We start from the raw sequence: 18,333 nt of genomic DNA on the forward strand, positions 1-18,333 counted from the left end.
CATCACTTATGCAGTTAGGGTTGTAGACGCATGTTATGTCTGCAAACTGGTCAAAGCAACCCCACCCTCATCCAACAGTGGCTGGGATAGGCTCCAGCATCCCCGTGACCCCGGCAGGGATGAGGCAGGTTTAGAAAATGGATCAATGGATGGATGAAACAGACAGACGGATGGATCAACAGTTGAACAACTTTTTTGATCTTTATGAGCAGTATTTCTGAATATAGACTGAAGGCCAAGGGTAAAAACAGATGTTCATACCCATACAGGAAGCCCTGTGAAGTGTTGTGCGTCTGTGTGAGTCTGTGCCTGAGCATAAGCTCATGGTGTCTCCCTGCAGCAGAGCAGAGGGGTGGGAGCCATGTTGAATAATGTATAGATGCTTGGGTTGTGGACTCATTGGGAGTGAATAATGGATGATCCCATCACGGGTACCCACTTATCTTTCTCTCACCCACATCAGCTATGCGTGTGTGGAGGGGGAGCGCGCACACAGCGTTGGAAGCATTAAGTGTTTACAGTTTTATCCGCAAAGCTTTATCCCGTCCTCAGTCATGTAAATACCAGAGCTCAGCAAAGTTCAGTGATATCGTAAACTTCGGGAGCTGCAGCGTTTGCTGACATGTCCAGTGGAATTGAAGGAGTTGCTCAGGAGAGCGACCTTTTACGCCACACAATTACTGATCAGATACAAAAGGTGTTTTGATCACAGCAGCCTGGGAACAGTGTTGAAATGCGGCGCTCAGACTCTGGCCTGGTGTCACATTTCTGGGCTGGAATTTGAGATCACACAGTTGCGTCTGCCTGAAAGAGTGATAAAATGTCTTCACACCGGCAGCATCGGCGAACGTTGAACCCTTCTGTTGTGATCCGAGGATGTGGACAGGCGCACGGTTCAGCGGGGAACAGTGTGCGACCTGCTGAAGCTCCCCCCGCCACTGCTGCGGTCATTGATACGCAGAGGGCTTTAGATCGGTGGCTGCTTTGGCATATCCTCTGACAGATACGTTATTACTCATCAGCCACAGTTCCGCAGATTGTATTTCAAGTGTTGGGAAGCTCCTGAGTGGCTCAGGAGGCGTTTATGTCACGGGTCCGTCTGCCTCAGAGGAGAGTCCGGCTGAGTGCTGACCGAGAACACACCTGAACGTCATCGTAAAGCAGTGAAGACCGACAGCCAAAAAATGTCCCACCAAACTGGAATTGATGGTAAGCGTGTGCCACGGAGCAGTCTTTGCTAGAACCATTAACCCTTGTGTTATCTTGTGGGGTCCAGATGACCCCACTCCCAACGTTGGCACGTTAACATTGGGAGTTGGGTCATCTAGACCCACTAGACAGTGCTCTGAACCTTTTTTCTTCAATGATTTGTGATCTTCACTGGTGTCCATGGATTACATGAAATCTTTCCACCTTTATCCACCTTTGTCATGGTAGGGAGAACACGTCAATGGAAGGGGGGGTCATCTGGACCCCACAAGATAACAAGGGCTAAAGGGGCTTTTAATGACTTTAGGAAAACCTGTAACCTGTGACATTTTTGTTTGACGTTTTGTGTTTTTACTCAAATTTCTAACCTTATTTATCATGGAATTTGATCACAAACCTCTTCCATGAATGAGGGATTTAAAACAACCGTGTGATCAGTTGAATTGTTTTATTTAATTTAAAAACTGGTTACAGCAATGAATATACATAGAAAGGTGTGTGTGTGTGCGTGTGTTTAATGGCATTTGGTAACTGGAGCAGTTGACGGAAGCGTACCTCTCTCACCTTTCTCACCTGCTCTTCCATCATTTATGAGGCTGCTGTGTTTGGTAACCATGGTGAGACAAGAGGGAGGTGGTAGGTCAAATAAGTAGTTTCTGTGTAATAAATTTACTGTTTTTTTAAATTATGATCTGTAATTAATTCATCTTGATTTTCTGCTTTTAGTCTAATTTAATAATTGCTGTAAAATTCCTCATTTTGAGGGATTTTCAGTGAAATTGGTGACATTGTGGCACAGTAGAAGATCAAAATACAACTGAAAAAGTGACTATGATATTTTTTATTAAAACAGATTTTCAATCTTTACTGATACACCACTGAAGGTTTTTTTTTATCTTAAACAATTAAGAAATAAATCAAAATGTAATGAAAAAAAACATCAGGTCCAGAGTGCTTTAATTCAACACATCAAAAAACATTAGGAAGCCTTTCTGAGCAATCCAGAAAACACTGACACGATAACGTATCTTGTTCTACGGTTGAGCACAACAGCCAACAGTAAAAAAGACCTGAGTGATTTTATAGTTTCCTGTAAGCCATTTGGTGAATTTGATCATTTTGAAGACTGGAATGCAGCAGAAGAGAGCCGAGAATCTAAGAAGATGAAGTTTTGTTTCTTTGTTGTGACTGGACGAAAACAAGCAGGAAGAGGTGAATTTTCCCTCTGAAATAATGCAACAATCATTGATATTTAGAATTTAGCACTTCTCTCCGCTGCTGCAGAGTGAGGTAGCTGCAGACTCTGTAGGCGTTGCCATGACAACATATATCACCACGAATCAAATAGTCTACTTTTTGAAAAAAAAAATTATTAAAACTTAAAAATATAACAAGATTAAAGTACTAGTAATTGATTAAATATTTGTTTATTTTTGTAAGTGACCATAGTATGAGCGGGAAAATGTCCTTCAAGGGTGTCCATCATCAAAAATGATGGGACTTCCCGGAAGCAAGTGTCCAATGTGATCAGGCCTGCGCCTCATCTTTTAACTTATGATAACGGACAATTCGTCAGGAATGATCCCTTACACAACGGAAAATAGTTATAAAATAAAAATTCGATTAATATGATTTTTTTAAAAATAACAGGGTAATTTGTCTGTGATTAATTAATTGCGATTAATATTTTAATTTGTCACCACTTAATATTTGTATTGATTTATTAAAGGGACAATGCATACAAACAACTGTGTGGAGTTCTCTAAAATAGAGAAACACTGTAAAAATGCAGGATTGTAGCCTTAGCTAATTTTGATCGTCTGTCCCGTGCTGACCATGACCAGCCACCAAGAGACTGTAGATGAAAGAAAATAAATATAATAATAATACATTTCCCTCTTGGGCTTTTGAAATTTTGGAAAGAAGTAATTCTTTTTGCTTTCTGTCGTTTTGAAGACAAAATGTGTCAATTTTTTTTTTCCTGAAGCAAAGCCCCAGATTCTTCATGAACATCAAACACCCATCAAACGTTTGACTTTCCCTCTGACCTGATTCCTTCAGCAACGTCTGAATTGAAGGACTTCCTGGCGCAAGCGAGAGGAGGATCCATCCGAATCATGAAGATTATCATCAGAAACGGTAAATGTCTATTACTAGCATAAATGTTACAAAGCTTAAAATCATAACCTACTCAAATTAGCAAAGATTTAAAAAAAAAAAAGGGTTTTTTTATTCCCACCTGGTTATCTGAGGATACATAACCTCTTTTTGTGATAGTAAAACCTGTCCAACACAAAACCCTTCAGCTCTCATCTGCTTGCTCAGTTGTTGGACAGAACAAGTAAAAAAAAAAAAAAAGAATATATATTGCCTGTTCATTTATACAAACTAAGGAGCTGGAAGTAACTCCTCATCTTTGTTGTTCTACGGCCCAGAGGAGTTGGTTCTAGACTCATGCAGGGAGCCGGTCCACAGCTGGGAGAAGGACTACGACCAGTTTCTGCTACCTCTGCTCACACCGCAGCAGCCGTGCTACATCCTCTACCGGCTGGACTCCAAGAACTCGCAGGGATACGAGTGGATCTTCATCTCATGGTCTCCTGATCACTCACCTGTACGTGTGTTTCATGGTCGGTAACAAAACCCCGGTGTTTTCCATCAGTTAGACCGTTTTTAGGAATCCTATAGGACGTTTGGGTTCAACCTTACAGGTGAGATACATAAAGTTTTCCTGCTGTCTCACCTCAGCTGATTTTTACTTCAGTGCCAACACGCGACCTTCACCCCTGACCTGTGATGTACACCTTTCAACACCCTTACATCTCTGCCCTGAAGGTGGTTAGCAGTTTAAATCCTCTTTTCAGAACAACACACAAATATATCCCTTCAATTGATAAAGATTCTTGAAAAAGTCTCACTAAAGTAATCATTCACATAACCCAACATTAATGTGCCTCCAAGGCACATTAATGTTGGGAGGGGGGGTCATCTGGAACCCACAAGATAGGGGTTAAAGTGTCAGGGTTCTGACTTTTTCCTTAATAAAGAGAAAAACCACACAGGAGATGAGAACTTTTGCTAGACTTCTGCAGAAGGAGAATCGGTCTGTGACAGCGCGAACTGTCACAGAGGAGTTCTGCCATCCTAGTGCATGGAGCCTTCTTTTATTGAAAACTGAAGGTTGCAGACATGAATGTGGGTCATTTAATCAGAAACAACAAGAACATCATATTCTCGTATAATCAGAACTTTTCAGGTCATTGTTTTCTTACTGAAAGATAGAAATGAGACTAACATTTTATAGAGGTTATAGTGTGCAAGCAAATGATAATTATTTAACTCTAACAAAAGCACACAAAAATAGTGAGAAAATTATGTTTTGAAAAATTTCATGGGTTGCTGAGGTGTAGAGGTCAGCCAAATGAGCCTGTCCCCACCAACCAATGTTACTTTTTCACTGAATGCAAAACTGATAAAAATAGCCAATAACCACATTTTTTCTGCTGACGTGACAACTTGCCTATTTAGTTTCACTTAAATAAAATAAATATTAAAAATACATGAATCTTTATAAAAATTGCACCATTTAATCATTTAATCGTGTATTTTCAACATAGCAGGTGGTCATTTTAAAAAATTGAAAAACAATAAACGAGTTATTCTGACCATAAAATTGAAATTGAAAACTAGCTAAACTTTTCCCACCAAAGGCTTCATGGAAGCAGCCATTTTGAATTGAGCAGGAAAAGCCCTCCTGCTGCCCCTAGTGGAAAGATGATGAACTACAGAGCAGAAAACATGGACCAAGTTATACACTGTGGCTTTTTAAGGAATGTTTTGATCATGCTAATGAGACACGGGTCTCAGAAAAGGCTGTATTGAATATATGAATGGCCAAAAAAAGAGGGTAAAAACTGTTTTACTCATCATGGGTGCTCTAAATTAACTTTGTTGGTTACTAGCTAACCGCCAACATCCAAAGTCTACCAGGCAAATTTGATTTCTAAAAGCTAAACTTTTCTCTTAAAAAATAATTTATGTATTTATAAGCAAACCAGTGATTCCCTTTATTTATAAAGTTTCAGTTAATGATTGTTGTCTCGCAAAAACAAAATTAATAATAATTGAAAGTGTTGTCTTATGTCAGGTTTTATAACATTACAGAAATGTAGTGTAATTTTAACTGAAGACACTTGGGATCTCTGAACCTTTATATGAACACATAGGTTTTTTTTTAATGCATTGACTTACTTTATCTACAAGCATTACACATCTTTTTACTTTTTTGTGCCAATTATTACCCTTTAAGTTTCATTTTCATTCAGCAATATAGCATTCAAGCCTGCATTTTCTTTTGGAAATGCAGCTCCTTCTAGTTTAAAATGATTTTTGATATAATATTTATGGAAGCGTGATGGGTTCAAATAAACAAAAGAAGGTCACCTTTTTTTTATTAAATGCAGTATGCTTTTACTAAGATTAAGACTAGTGATAGACAACAAAATAATTACTTTAATGTTGTTTTTTCCCCAAAAAATGTCATGCATAGACAAAACAGCACAAAATGAAATATGGGCAATGTTTTGCATTTTAGTGTGTTTTCACAGGTCAGTGTGTAACAAGGGAGTACCGGTATGTGTTTTTGTCACGTGGCTTTTGTTGGCTGAGGTCAGTGTGAGGTCAGCACTAGAAATTACCAACGCACCTAAAGGCAGCAATAGTGAGCTCTTAAACGACTTATGTTATCCTCTTTTTAAACCTTTTGCAGTAAACCATATCCTTTTAAATGAAAATATATTACCTTTGGCACACAGAAGCATTATTTTTTAAAATTGAATATGAGTTATTTCCCAGAGTTTTTTCCAAACCACAAGTAAGATGACTTGAGGCACCGACTTTTGCTCTTTGTGGGTGTCGCCCATTTCATGACGTCAACCAATTGGCTGTAAAAAAAAACATGGACAGCTCAATCCCTCCCTTCTCATGTTCCCATACAGGAAGTACCATTGCTTCCTGATACGGGCGCCGCCATGTTGAAACCAGTCGACGGTGATTGGTCTGAGTCCCGCTGAGTCATCGTATCAATGGCGATGGCGACAGTAGCTGCCATAGGGATTTTGCCTCATTTCGCGAGAGCCGAAGGCAAGGCCAAATCCGTGCGTGACGCCACACCTCGATTCGTCCATTGTTTTTGCACTCTATGCATCAACCTAGAGCCGGCCTTGGCAGCGTGTCTGAGTCTCGCTCACGAAGAAAAACAACAATTAAAATAAAAACATCGCTGTGCATAGAGTACTGGTACATATAAAATGAAAGCTAGCTCTGTGGAGAAAGTGGGTGTGTGTGTTGTAAGACAAAATCCATCCTCCTCTTTCCTCAAAAACAGTCCCTCACCCTGTCATGTAGATTATGGCGTTTCAGTTCAGTCAAGAAGTCCTTTTCTATTCCCTCATCAGTGCTGAGAGCCCAGTCTGTCCAGTTGTGTTTCTGCGTAGGTTTGAATTTGTTTTAGAGACGAAAAATGTCCGCTCGACAGACGCAGTGGACACGGGGACGGTCAGCGCCAAACACACAAATCTGTACGGCTGCTTCATGATTCACTCAGATTTTTCTGATGAAGGAAGTCGAGGAGATCAGTGGGAGATTTTCCTGCTAGATCCTCCATGGATACATTACAGTCAGTCTGTTTTTAACTGATCACAAAGTGTTCCGTGGCTCTGTGTCAAACTGGACAAGGCTGCATTTGACTTCCTGAAACTTCTGTCCAATCAGAAGGTCTGAATACCGTGACGCTGCCTTAGCCTGCTAGAAGGCCCTGCTGACACCAACTCAGAATCTGATTGGTTGAAGGAAATGAATGACCGACATTGATTTTGCATCACAGGACCCTCACAACTCATGGTGAAGGCCCTTATCCTGCCTGGCAACAAAGGACAGCTGAAATACGATTGGTTAAATGCTCCAATGTGAAAATACATGTCTGTCTGGAAGCAGCATAACCATCATAAAGACAATAAAAGGAAAAGGACAGACCATGTGGAATGATTTAATGAGGATGTGCTGACAAAATATAATTAACACGTGATTCAGATATTTTTAGGCCTTCACAGAAGGCCTTGAAGGCCCTGACACCCCACCACTGATGTGATAACTGTTTTTCAAATCAACTTTAGTAACACGGTAATGAAGTTTGTTTTTGTGCTCTGTTGCGCCGCAGGTCAGGCAAAAGATGATGTACGCTGCCACCCGTGCCACACTGAAGAAGGAGTTTGGAGGAGGCCACATCAAAGACGAGATGTTTGGTACTGTTGAGGTTTGTGAAATCCCTGCAGTAGACTGAGCTGTGGATCCATCAGCTGTGCCTGTGAACGCTGTGGTCTCTGTGTTTGCAGGATGACCTGTGCCTCCAGGGTTACCTGCGACATAAGTCCTCCTGCTCGTCTCCAGCTCCACTGACAGCGGCTGAGCAGGAGCTACAGCGAATCAGAGCCACAGAGGTGTGCATGAACACCTTAGTCCCCCCCCCCCCCCCCCCCCCCCCCATACATCCATGACTGCTTTTGAGCCACTTGTGCTTATCTTTTTTTTTTTCCTTCACCCTTTTCCTGTAGGATAAAGTGGTGTGGGTATGTTCCTTTTTTACATAAAAGAAAAAATGTTTGCATGTCTGTGAAAAAAGCTGAGCGGAAGTTCCTCCTTTGACCTCAGGACGAGCGCAGACGGATTGGGACTCCCACAGCCCGGGCGAGGGTCTGTCATGTTCAATGCTCGTTCTGCTCATTCTCTTGAACTGTGAGAAGGGCAGAGTAACAGGACTGTGTGTTTTCCCCTGCAGGTCACTATGGAATTTGGCTTAGATAAGAGAGCGCAGACTCTTCAGGGTCTGTCATTTCCTTTACAAGACGAGGCCAGACGAGCTCTGCAGCAGCTGAAGCTCAAACGCATCAACTACATCCAGCTGGTGAGCCATATCTGCACTTGAACATGAGAAGCCTGGAGCACAACAAACGTTCAGATCAAACATTTGAAACAGAATCACAGCGAAGCATGCTGGCGTGTTGTGTGTTGCAGAGGCTGGATGTTGAGAAAGAGACCATCGAGCTGGTTCACACCAAACCAACAGAAATCCACGAGCTTCCCTTCAGGATTCCCACAGATTCCCCAAGATACCACTTCTTTGTCTTCAAACATTCCCACCAAGGCCAGCGGGATGAGGCTCTCGGTAATCCAGTCTACAGCAAACACGAGTAACAGAAACTTTCTTTATGAGTTTCTCTGTTGCCAGTTTTGAACTGATCTTTAAAGTCCCACCCCGATCATCTTTTGATCTTTTCCAGTGGTCTTCTAGTTAGGGTTATGCCGTTTTTAGCTAATGGCAAGTTAACGTGCCTCCTAGGCTCTTTTATGTTGGGAGTGGGGTCATCTAGACCCACTAGACAGTGCTCTGAACCTTTTTTCTTCAATGACTTGTGATCTTCACTGGTGTCCATGGATTACATGAAATCTTTCCACCTTTATCATGGTAGGGAGAACACGTCAATGTAAGGGGGGGGTCATCTGGAGCCCACAAGATAGCACAAGGGTTATAGGACAGTGAATCTCGTCTTTGGATTTCATTCAGTTGCAAATGTTTTACTCCTAACATGTTTTTAAAGGTACATTTGTTTGTGTTGTTGTGTAGTCTTGAACGGCCAAGTGATGGAATAGCCGGTCATCTTTTTTGTAAACCTCTTCATCACGGCGTCTTCCTCTGTAGGGGCTTCCTAAGATGTTTGCTGCATCGGAACTTTGTGTTGCTTTTAGGAGAGTGTTGTTGTCCCTGTGAAAGACAGGAAGAGTTTTGTCATCCTTTGCTAAACCTCACAACTTTTCTGCTGTTATGTTGTTAGTAGAAAAATACAAAACTGAATGTGGAACACCATATTGAAAACATTTATACGTTTCTTTTGTTGTTATGTATCTACATTGATCCTTTTTTTATTTTTAATCAAAATGTTCACAGTTTTAGGATCTGTGGGATTTTCTTCTTATTGTTTTTTAACCAGGAAATACTCAGTGGGTCAAAACTTATATGACCAGATGAGCCAAATGTTATCAGCATGATTTAATAGATGTTTGACAAATATATGGTATCAATTATGTAATGTGTTTCTACATCATTCATATTGTTCAGGCAGTCAGTTTAGCTCTGAACTGGAAGCTTAAGTGAGTTTGTGCTCATTTTGGTTTGAATGGAGAAAGAAAAGCCACAAAATTCCCGCCTTTTGGTGTATTTCAGAGGCGTTCCCAGCGGTCTTTTAATTATGTTGCTTTTAGCCGAGATCTAAAAACCTGTTGTTATCTGGTACAAAGTTTCAGCAGAGCAGAGGGAATTGTTGGCATGGAGCAACCCCGCCTCGCTTCCCATCACCCATAACTGGGCTCTCTGTTTACAAGCTCTCCCACTAGCTTACAGCCCCTCACAGCCTCAACCTGACATTACTGGTGCAACAAAAATGCAATCAATAATGGAATTTTAGATCCAAATATCAACTCAGACAAAGAAAACAAAGACGTACATGCAGATACAGTCATCTACAAGTGATGCATCAGAAAGGAGCAGAGCCCGCCCAGCGTATTTTCTTTTATCACAGATACACTCCTTTTCAAACTGTGTTTTGGTCTGCTCCTGATTCACAGCGATTTGAATAAAGAAACACCCAGAAATGCTATTTTGAGCTTAATTTTCTTTCTACATGTCCTCCATCATAAAAAAAACACCATAAGAAGCATTTCCATTGGATTGGGTCTTTTATGAGTGTTGAAGTCACTGTAAAACTCATCTGTTCTTGTCTTTTCCAGTGTTCATATACTCAATGCCCGGATACATGTGCAGCATCAAGGAGCGGATGTTGTACTCCAGCTGCAAGAACAGGCTACTGGATGAGGTGGAGAGGGACTATCAGCTGGAAGTCACCAAGAAGGTAAAGATTCTCCTGGGAGAGACGCAGAAACCCTGCTGCTTTCTTTTCTTAAAGATCATTTAAAGCCTCTCCTATTCCTCTGCCTGTCTGCCTAGATGGAGATAGACAGTGGTGACGGCCTGACAGAGGAATTCCTGTATGAAGAGGTTCATCCCATGGAGCACACCTTAAAACAGGTCTTTGCTAAACCTCGAGGACCTGGAGGGAAAAGAGGCAACAAGCGGCTCATCAAGGGCGCCGGAGAGAACAGAGAGGATAATTAGAACCAAACAGAAATCAAGATGTTTCAGAATTGAATGGTTATTTGACTGTTTCACTTTTATTTTGACACAGCAGCATTTCACAGCTAGATAGGGAGAATACAAAACCAGCGTAAATCGATGATGGTTCTCTTTTTGGTGAGACATGGTCATGCAGAGGAAGCCCTGTTGTCACCTTGGAAGTCGTCTTAAACGAGTTGATTTTCCTTTTTGCTCTACAGCCAAATGATTCGCAAATAAACAGAAAATCCTTGGAATTAGAAGCGCCGTTCTGCAACGTCCTCGTTGTTTCTTCCAAAGTCTTGTTAAGCATTAAACAAAAGATAGTAGAGTATCGGAAAACATCCTACTGCTTTTATTTCCTCTGGTTTCTTTGGATGTAGTCTTCCTGATGATAGGGGTCTGTTTTAGTTGTCACCACACAGGATGAAAGGTGTGCACCTTGAGATTCTGCTCCAAATTTGTGGACACTGTTGACCTTTAGGATGGACATGGGTGATGGTGTGTCAGCTGGAAGAGCAGGTTTTTCACTGATCACAGAGTTTTTCAGCTGCTGAGTGTCTTTGGACAAAGTAGAGCTACTCCTAGTGGCACCGGGTTGCATTGCAACTTTGTGTGGAATTAAATATAATGCAGTATAGTTTGTGAGCCCTGCTTGAATTATGCTGTTGCTTTGCTCCAACTTAAACCCTCTGACGTCATCTTGCCATTTCTTTCCTTTAACCATTAACAATTATTTTACTAAAGTTTTGGTCCATTCCTAGAAAGTTCAAGAATTGTTATCAGAAGTATAATTTTTAGGATTTAAAATTCCTCTTGTTCAGACACAAACAGCAGCTGTTTAGCATAAAGGCTGTCTAAAATGTGTGTATAATTTTGACTTACAGTGGACAACAAATATTTATTTAAAAATTGTGAAATTGACAAAGAAAACATGTCTGGGTACTTGAACACAAGAGGTGTCATTTAAACCTTTATTTCTGTTAATTAAAAAAATCAACACCAACAAAACTTTGTCTTGATATTTTCTTATTTAAACATCCGAAATCCTCCAGTTGTTTTCTCCTAAGCCTTATTATTTTCTTTTTAACTTTACCTGCTGTGTTTAAATGTGAGAAACGGGTGTTTTCAGGTGTTTTGCGCCTGCGCTCTGCAGGCCGAGTTTCTCCTGAACGAGCTGCAGTTTAACAGGCTTCAACAATGAAAACGTTTTCTGTGTATTCCATCGCGCGCTCGCTCGCTCATTTTCTGCTGGTTCATTGGTACTTGCGAGAATAATATCCCACAGCTCTGCAGGCACGCAGCAGCTGCTGCCACGGGAGTTGTGCGTGTTTTCCAAGAAAGCGCGATACTCAGAAGCCTTGTGGCGCGCTTTGCTGCCTTTATGCCTCACGGGAAACGCGCTTGACGTGAAGTGTTTTTCTTGGAAACTGGCTTTGGAGCCAAATAACAGCTTTCAAGTCATTATCTCGCTAAACGGTAACTATGGGCCGACTTCTGATTACCTTTTGAGGACAAACGGATTTCCACGAAGACGTATTTGCCGAAAAGGACAGTCCTTCATAATAAAGACAATTACTATAGTTAAAAACGGTTCTTTTTAACGGAATTTACATAAAAAACTTTTAAAATATAAACATCGTTTTATTTTTTGCTGGATTGCTACACATTTTAGATTTAAATTCCAAGCACTGAATTACAGATATGAAGGATAAAAACCATTTAAACTAATAAATAACCCAAATAAATTAGGTGACGTTGCGTTTGTGATTTAAAAACACAAGTTATTCATAAATTCATACAAATATGTTATGAATAACATTTATAGGGATGATAAAGTTTACTAATCAACAAATTGCCCCTTCGTTCCATCTGAAGACGCGTGCGTAAAGCGGTTCCGTGGACCTGTTGTGATGCGTGCCCGTGGTGGATGCGACATTTGTCTGATCCCCAAACATCAAACCCAACTGAAGATGAGAGGAAGAAACCAAAATAAGATTCTAAATTGGCCATGGTTACAGGTTACCAGGTAAAAGTGTTGCCTCATCAGGGATCTGCGTGTCAGTCCCTGTCTGTCAGACGACGCAGATGCCGCGAGATTTTCAGACGGAGCGGAGCTGCGCGCCGCACCGCCACGGCGCGCCTGTCCTCCCTGTATCCTCGGCCCCCCCTCAGGTTGATTTCAGGAAAAGGGGGCCTTTCTTCACTCTTGCTGACTGAGACGCTGTTTTCCCAGGCTTGAGCACGAAGCGGAGAGGAGACGTGGAGGCTGCGAGGGGACACATGAGATGAGCGTCGCTTTCGCTGCGGGCGCTGAAACACAAAACCTTTCCTGGAAATGGATTCCAGGAACGAGCGAGTCGAGCCGAGCCGAGCCGAGCAGAGCCTTCAGAAGCTCTGACTGCGCTCCAGTCGCACTTCTTCCTCCTGCGCGGAAATGTGGCTGCTTTGGAAAAAACGCAAAGACTACTGGACTGAACTTTTTAATGCTTTTGGTTATTGATCAGAGGTGAGTGTGGACGTTTGGCTGCGTGGGCTGTCCTTTGCTGGTACGCATGATTATTGTGGGCCACCGTTTCCCTCGTGTTCACCCCACGAAATAAACACACTTGTTTTTATATTAAACTATATATTGTAACATTTTCTATATGGGTAAAAAAAACGTTAAATTGTTACATGAATACTTTGCTGAAAACTATTATTTATTGATTTTAATTTTTTTGCTTTTTAAAATCATTATTTAGTTGTTTTTAATGCATATTGTTTCCATCATATCTTATGTTGTTATACATTAAAGTTGTTTTACTTTATTCCAAAAGTCCTAAATAACTAAAAGTGAACAGAAAGACTCTAGTAATTCCCCCCCCCCCCCCCCCCCCCTGGATCTTTCAATATCATTGTCTTTTCTTTCCTCACAGGTCTGCTGTCATTTAGCTATGGTTGCCCGGACAGGGACCATTTTGTGTCATAAGGGACAAGGGGGGTCTTGCTGTCCCCACCCTTCTCCTCCACCCTGGGACCCAGCAGAGGACCTCCGCTGCATCACCACCACCTTTCAGTATCTCCAGGCCTCTGGTACACCAGCAGCTCTGCTGATTTTTGGCTCTCTCTATATTTCATAGTGGATTTGTTTCTACATTGTGGACGACATTAGTTCCACACCTTTGTGACTAAATTCCCTCAAATCTTCCTGTAAATAAATGCTTGTGGATATCTGCTCTTCTGCAGGTTGGTACTGGGGTTCCATCAGCGCCGGTGAAGCCAAAGAAGCTCTTTTGACAAAGCCTGAAGGCACCTTCCTGTTACGGGACAGCAGTCACCCCCAGTTCATGCTGGCTCTGTCGGTGAAGACCCGCTGTGGACCTACCAGCGTGCGGATAGATTACAACAGGGGCTGTTTCTGGCTGGATTCCATTTCTCGAGGTGCGCCTCACCTGAAGACCTTCTCGGATGTCCTCAGCCTCATCCAGCACTACACCGTCTCAGGCCAGACCTCGCAGGACTTGGCATCGTTCAAGACAAAGGCCGATCCCTCCCAGCACGCAGCCAAAGACGCTGGAGTGCCTCTCAGGCTGGTGCGTCCGCTGCACAGACGGGAAGGTTTCCCTTCTCTACAGCACCTTGCTCGTCTAACCATCAACAAACAAACAAACTGCCCCGACCAGCTTCCCCTTCCAAAGCCTTTGCTGGACTTTCTGCAGAATTATCCTTTCATTATATGAGGATGTTTGTCTGTCGGAAAAGAGGACTCAAACACACCAGAACTTTGCCGGTATTTCTCTCAAGCTGTGACTATTGGATGGAAGTTCCTCCTGCAGCCGAGGAAAAAGACTGTAGTGGTTCCCGGACAATAATGGCTACATTGATCATGGAGAAGCTCAGTTTTTCATCTGCACAAGAACACTTTGTTTAAATTCTTTTTACACGGCTGACCCTTGCTATTGTGAAGAGCTCAAATATAAGTTGTTGTGTTTGTGTGTGTCTTTGTTTCAGTTTAGAGATTAGTAAAAGTTGTGGCAACTGACTGCTTTGTGATTCCAGCAAAGAGAATATGAAGCGGCTGCTCATTTAGCAATGCTTTTTGACTAAATTTAATTAATAGATCACAGAACAAATATTCCAGTTGTGCAAACCCATATTTAAAAAAAAACATGCAACACAAAATTCAGTTTAAATCGATGGGGGACTATGTTTCATTTCTGTTTTATCTTTTGAAAAGGAAAGTGCTGAAACAGACTATTCACACTGATGGTTTCAGGAGCCACTAATATCCCAGATTCCACGGATCGTCAACACTTCTGGGCTTCATGCCCAGATGTGAAAAACTGTCCACCTTAAAAGATCTAGAATCTGCAAAAGCAAATGTCTAAAACTGAGGTTTTAGGGGAACATAAACAAAACAAAAACTGAAAGGAAAAAAGTCGTTTAAGCAGTTTTTAGATTATTACTACATCATGAGATGTACCAGCAGATTATTACTCTTTAAGTCAAATAAAAAAGAGTGTATGAGCACCAAAAGGATCTAAAGTTATTCTGTCTTGTGAAAGGAAATAAAACATACCCCCCCCCCCCCCCCCCCCATTACAGCCATTAGGGGTCGTTAGTGGAAAAAAACACAAAGCTGATAAAAGAGCTTCTGTTTGGGAATTGGTTAAATTCCCAGAACAGAATCAATTTTTTTAGGGGATTCAGAGAATTGAGCCTCCGTTCCCTCATTTTAATCACTGGTCACTTCAACATGCAGATGCATGTGAGGTATTACCGTTTTCATGGAAACGCATCTGAGTTGCTTTCCCCGAAGAAGAACTGAGCAGCACTGAGAAAGCCTCTTATCAGGATTAGAGTTAAGAGCTGCAGTTATTAATACATTGCTGTGCCAATTGAAAACTGAGGATCTTTGTCTGCTTGTCCCGCCTTTCCTCAACCCACCAGCCTAAAAAATCATCTTGTTCAATCATGAGAAGGATCACCCGAACACGGTGAAACCATGAAACCTAAATGGATGGAGAGGGCAGCAGGTGTTTATACTAGCGGGAAAAAATACTATAACCACTTGTGTTTTGTATTTGGAAGCTTTACAAATCAAGACTCAAAAGTTAAACATTAACTTGTTTTAGAATTGGGTCATTGCATAAATAATCAATAATGGAACATGAATAAAGATTGTTTAGTAGTGTTTTTTTTATTATTAAGAAACCACATGTGAGACTTGAAAAAGCTATTACTGCAGTTCACTTAACTGACTGATCACAAAACCCTGTAATACTTTTTTAATGCCTCATAGAATAAACTTTTATAAAAGCATGGATCTTTTACGTTGTTTGCATTTCAGCTGACAGATGAAAGTGGAAATTATTGATGTGATTTGCACTTGAGAGAGAAGATTTTGCAGAAGCTCATCAATATGGGATTAGTCTCCAGATTGTTTCACAGCAAACTGGAGTGTCAAGAAATTCTTTCATTACAGCATGATTATTAATCCCTTGACAGTTGGATTTATTTCCAGTATTTAAAAAAAGAATCACTAAAATTTTTGCTTTTATTTGATGCTAAATTAAGGTAATTTTAATTATGAACTTTGTTTTTATTGAACGTTTTCAGTTGTCGGCATTTACATACACGGGTCAGCAACCACAACAAACAACAGCACAGACACAACAAACTGCAATTGGGCTGTTTTTCTTCTTAGCATTATTACATTTTTTTTTTTACCTACACGAAATCCTCTGAAGCTTTTATTGGTTTTCCATATATTTGTACCATTTTTGCCAATTTTTTTTGAAAATTTCTAACTTTAATTTGAGTAGAAACTTCACGTTATGTCACGTTCAGACGTCATGTTTTTCCACTGAGTACTGGTAAATGGTCCTTATGATCTTCAACCAGTTATCTTTTCCAGGGGGCTCCACTTTGTGCCATTTTTTTGTTATCGTTTTCTTGCTTGCCAATAGTAATATCCTTACTAGGTAAACATCTTCATTCAGTACAGAGTCTTCAATATTACCCAGATACAGAGTTGTAAACTCGTTTGGCAGCTGATATCCAATAACATTTTTCATGACAGTTGTTACATCATTCCAAAAAGATAGTAATTTAGGACATGACCAGAAAATATGAGTATGATTCCCTTCTTGACTCCCACATTGTCTCCAGCAAGCCTGTAGATTTTTTAGTTGTTTGCTTTTGATTTGGGGCGTTTTAAAATACCGTGTGAGATTCTTCCATATTTGAGAGCTGGTAGAAGAGCACTGTGTGAGACACATTTTAAACCAGTCTTCTTCTGTAATCTTTTGAGCAAGTTTAGATTCCCATTTACTTTTAATGTAAAATGATGAACTTTTCCTGTTTTCAGTCAAAGAACGGTAAAAAGATGAGATAACCCTTGTTTTACTGTTTTTATAAGCGTCTAATACTACTTTAGTTATACTGTATCTTTTTTTGGGTTCTAGGTTAGGTTTAATTTCCCTTGTATAAAAGTCCTGAATTTGTAGATATCTAAACAAATCTTGATTTCCCAATCCAAATTTATTTTTTAATTTCCTAAAGCTAAGTAGATTTCCGTCTTTTGTAATTGTGTACCATGCAGTTATGCCATTGTCTATCCAGTGTCTAAATGTTGAATCTTATCGGTTTGGTTGAAATTTTGGGTCATAAGCAATCCAACTGAGTATTTTTATTTCCTTTTGCAGTTTTTATTCTTTAACTACTTTTTCCCATAGTTTTATTGTAAAGGATGTAATTAAGTCAACATTAATTTGGTCATAGTCAGTCTGTTTAATGTCACCTATAATCGTTTTATTGGTATGTTTAAGCTTTTAATCTCTATTTCTTTCCACCTTGCTTCATATTCTGGTACACACCAACAGACTATTGGTCTCAGCTGTGCTGCATAAAAATATTCTTTGAGATTTGGTAATGCAAACCCCCCCTCTGTCTTTTGATAACTGAAGGGTGGAAAACCTTATCCTAGGCTTTTTTCCATTCCAAATGAATCTAGAGATGTTTTTATTCCATAAATTAAACTCATGATGTGGTATTCTTACTGGTAAAGCCTGGAATAGGTAGAGAAATTTTGGGGTGATGTTAATTTTAATTATTTTTACTCTAGAGCTGAGATCTAAGGGGTAAGTTGTCCATTTTTGCAGATCTTTTTGCATGTTTTGTTCAATCAGATCAAAATTTGTTTCATGTAGTTTGTCAATCTCTTTAGTAAGAATGACACCCAGATATTTTATTGTCTTACTTTCCCATTTCAAATTGTAACTTTCTTTAATCTGTTTAGACGGAGAGTAGTTTAGTGTAAGAATTTGGGTTTTATCTATATTCATTTCGTATACGGAATATTGACCAAATACTTTCAAAAAGTCCATCAACATAGGGAGCTCGTTGTCTGGGTTGTTATTATTCAAAATTATTATGTCATCTGCAAAGAGGCCAATTATGTGCTTTGTGTTGCTTAATAGGGATGGATTTTTAACCAAAATGACAACCTGGACGTACTCTTGTGGAGTATGGTCTCTGTGTCAAGGACTCCCTTTCAAATTAAAGGTCTCATGAAGTCAGATGTGAAGCCATCTGTCAAAATCCTAAAGCTTGACTGAAAGTGGGTCACACAGCAGGACAACGACCACACGGATAGCAGCAAATCTATAGTGGAATGGCCTAAAAATGAGGATATAAAAATGCATTGTTTAAAAAAAAATCAAGAAGGGCTGTGTGCAAATAAATACCCAAAATAAAATAAATAAATTTATTTTCGGTAAAATGTCAGCACAGCAACCTCTGGTATTTTTAATGATAATTTTCATTTAAGTGTGTCAAATATACATGAGTTTGTTTATGTATGCTTTGAATTAGTCTGGGAAGTAATTATTGGTCCTTAAACACAACAGAAATAAAAG

At 40.3% G+C, this 18,333-nt stretch overlaps 2 protein-coding genes across 4 annotated transcripts; both read left to right on the plus strand.

Annotated features, from left to right (window-relative positions):
* Position 1: 1 nt before the first annotated feature.
* LOC110014671 (twinfilin-2) lies at positions 2 to 11,605 on the plus strand. 2 transcript variants are annotated; one of them, XM_020701448.2, is made up of 11 exons: positions 2 to 1,209; positions 3,271 to 3,348; positions 3,645 to 3,823; positions 7,427 to 7,522; positions 7,602 to 7,706; positions 7,821 to 7,835; positions 7,918 to 7,959; positions 8,045 to 8,170; positions 8,281 to 8,431; positions 10,051 to 10,172; positions 10,268 to 11,605. In XM_020701448.2, exons 1-11 carry the CDS (start codon positions 1,185 to 1,187, stop codon positions 10,433 to 10,435), a joined length of 1,107 nt encoding a protein of 368 aa, XP_020557107.1. In that variant the 5' UTR covers positions 2 to 1,184; the 3' UTR covers positions 10,436 to 11,605. The 2 variants fall into 2 exon arrangements, with proteins under 2 accessions (XP_020557107.1, XP_020557108.1); XM_020701449.2 differs by lacking the exons at positions 7,821 to 7,835; positions 7,918 to 7,959 and having other exon boundaries at positions 8,015 to 8,170.
* Positions 11,606 to 12,547: 942 nt separating this feature from the next.
* socs8 (suppressor of cytokine signaling 8) lies at positions 12,548 to 15,736 on the plus strand. Of its 2 annotated transcripts, none has more exons than XM_011494559.3 (3): positions 12,548 to 12,941; positions 13,351 to 13,507; positions 13,661 to 15,736. In XM_011494559.3, exons 2-3 carry the CDS (start codon positions 13,369 to 13,371, stop codon positions 14,152 to 14,154), a joined length of 633 nt encoding a protein of 210 aa, XP_011492861.1. In that variant the 5' UTR covers positions 12,548 to 12,941; positions 13,351 to 13,368; the 3' UTR covers positions 14,155 to 15,736. The 2 variants fall into 2 exon arrangements, with proteins under 2 accessions (XP_011492861.1, NP_001116406.1); NM_001122934.1 differs by having other exon boundaries at positions 12,619 to 12,981; positions 13,661 to 14,411.
* The last annotated feature ends 2,597 nt before the right edge of the window (positions 15,737 to 18,333 follow it).

The sequence above is a fragment of the Oryzias latipes genome, chromosome 5 (genome assembly GCF_002234675.1).
Source record: "Oryzias latipes chromosome 5, ASM223467v1".
NCBI lineage: Eukaryota > Metazoa > Chordata > Actinopteri > Beloniformes > Adrianichthyidae > Oryzias > Oryzias latipes.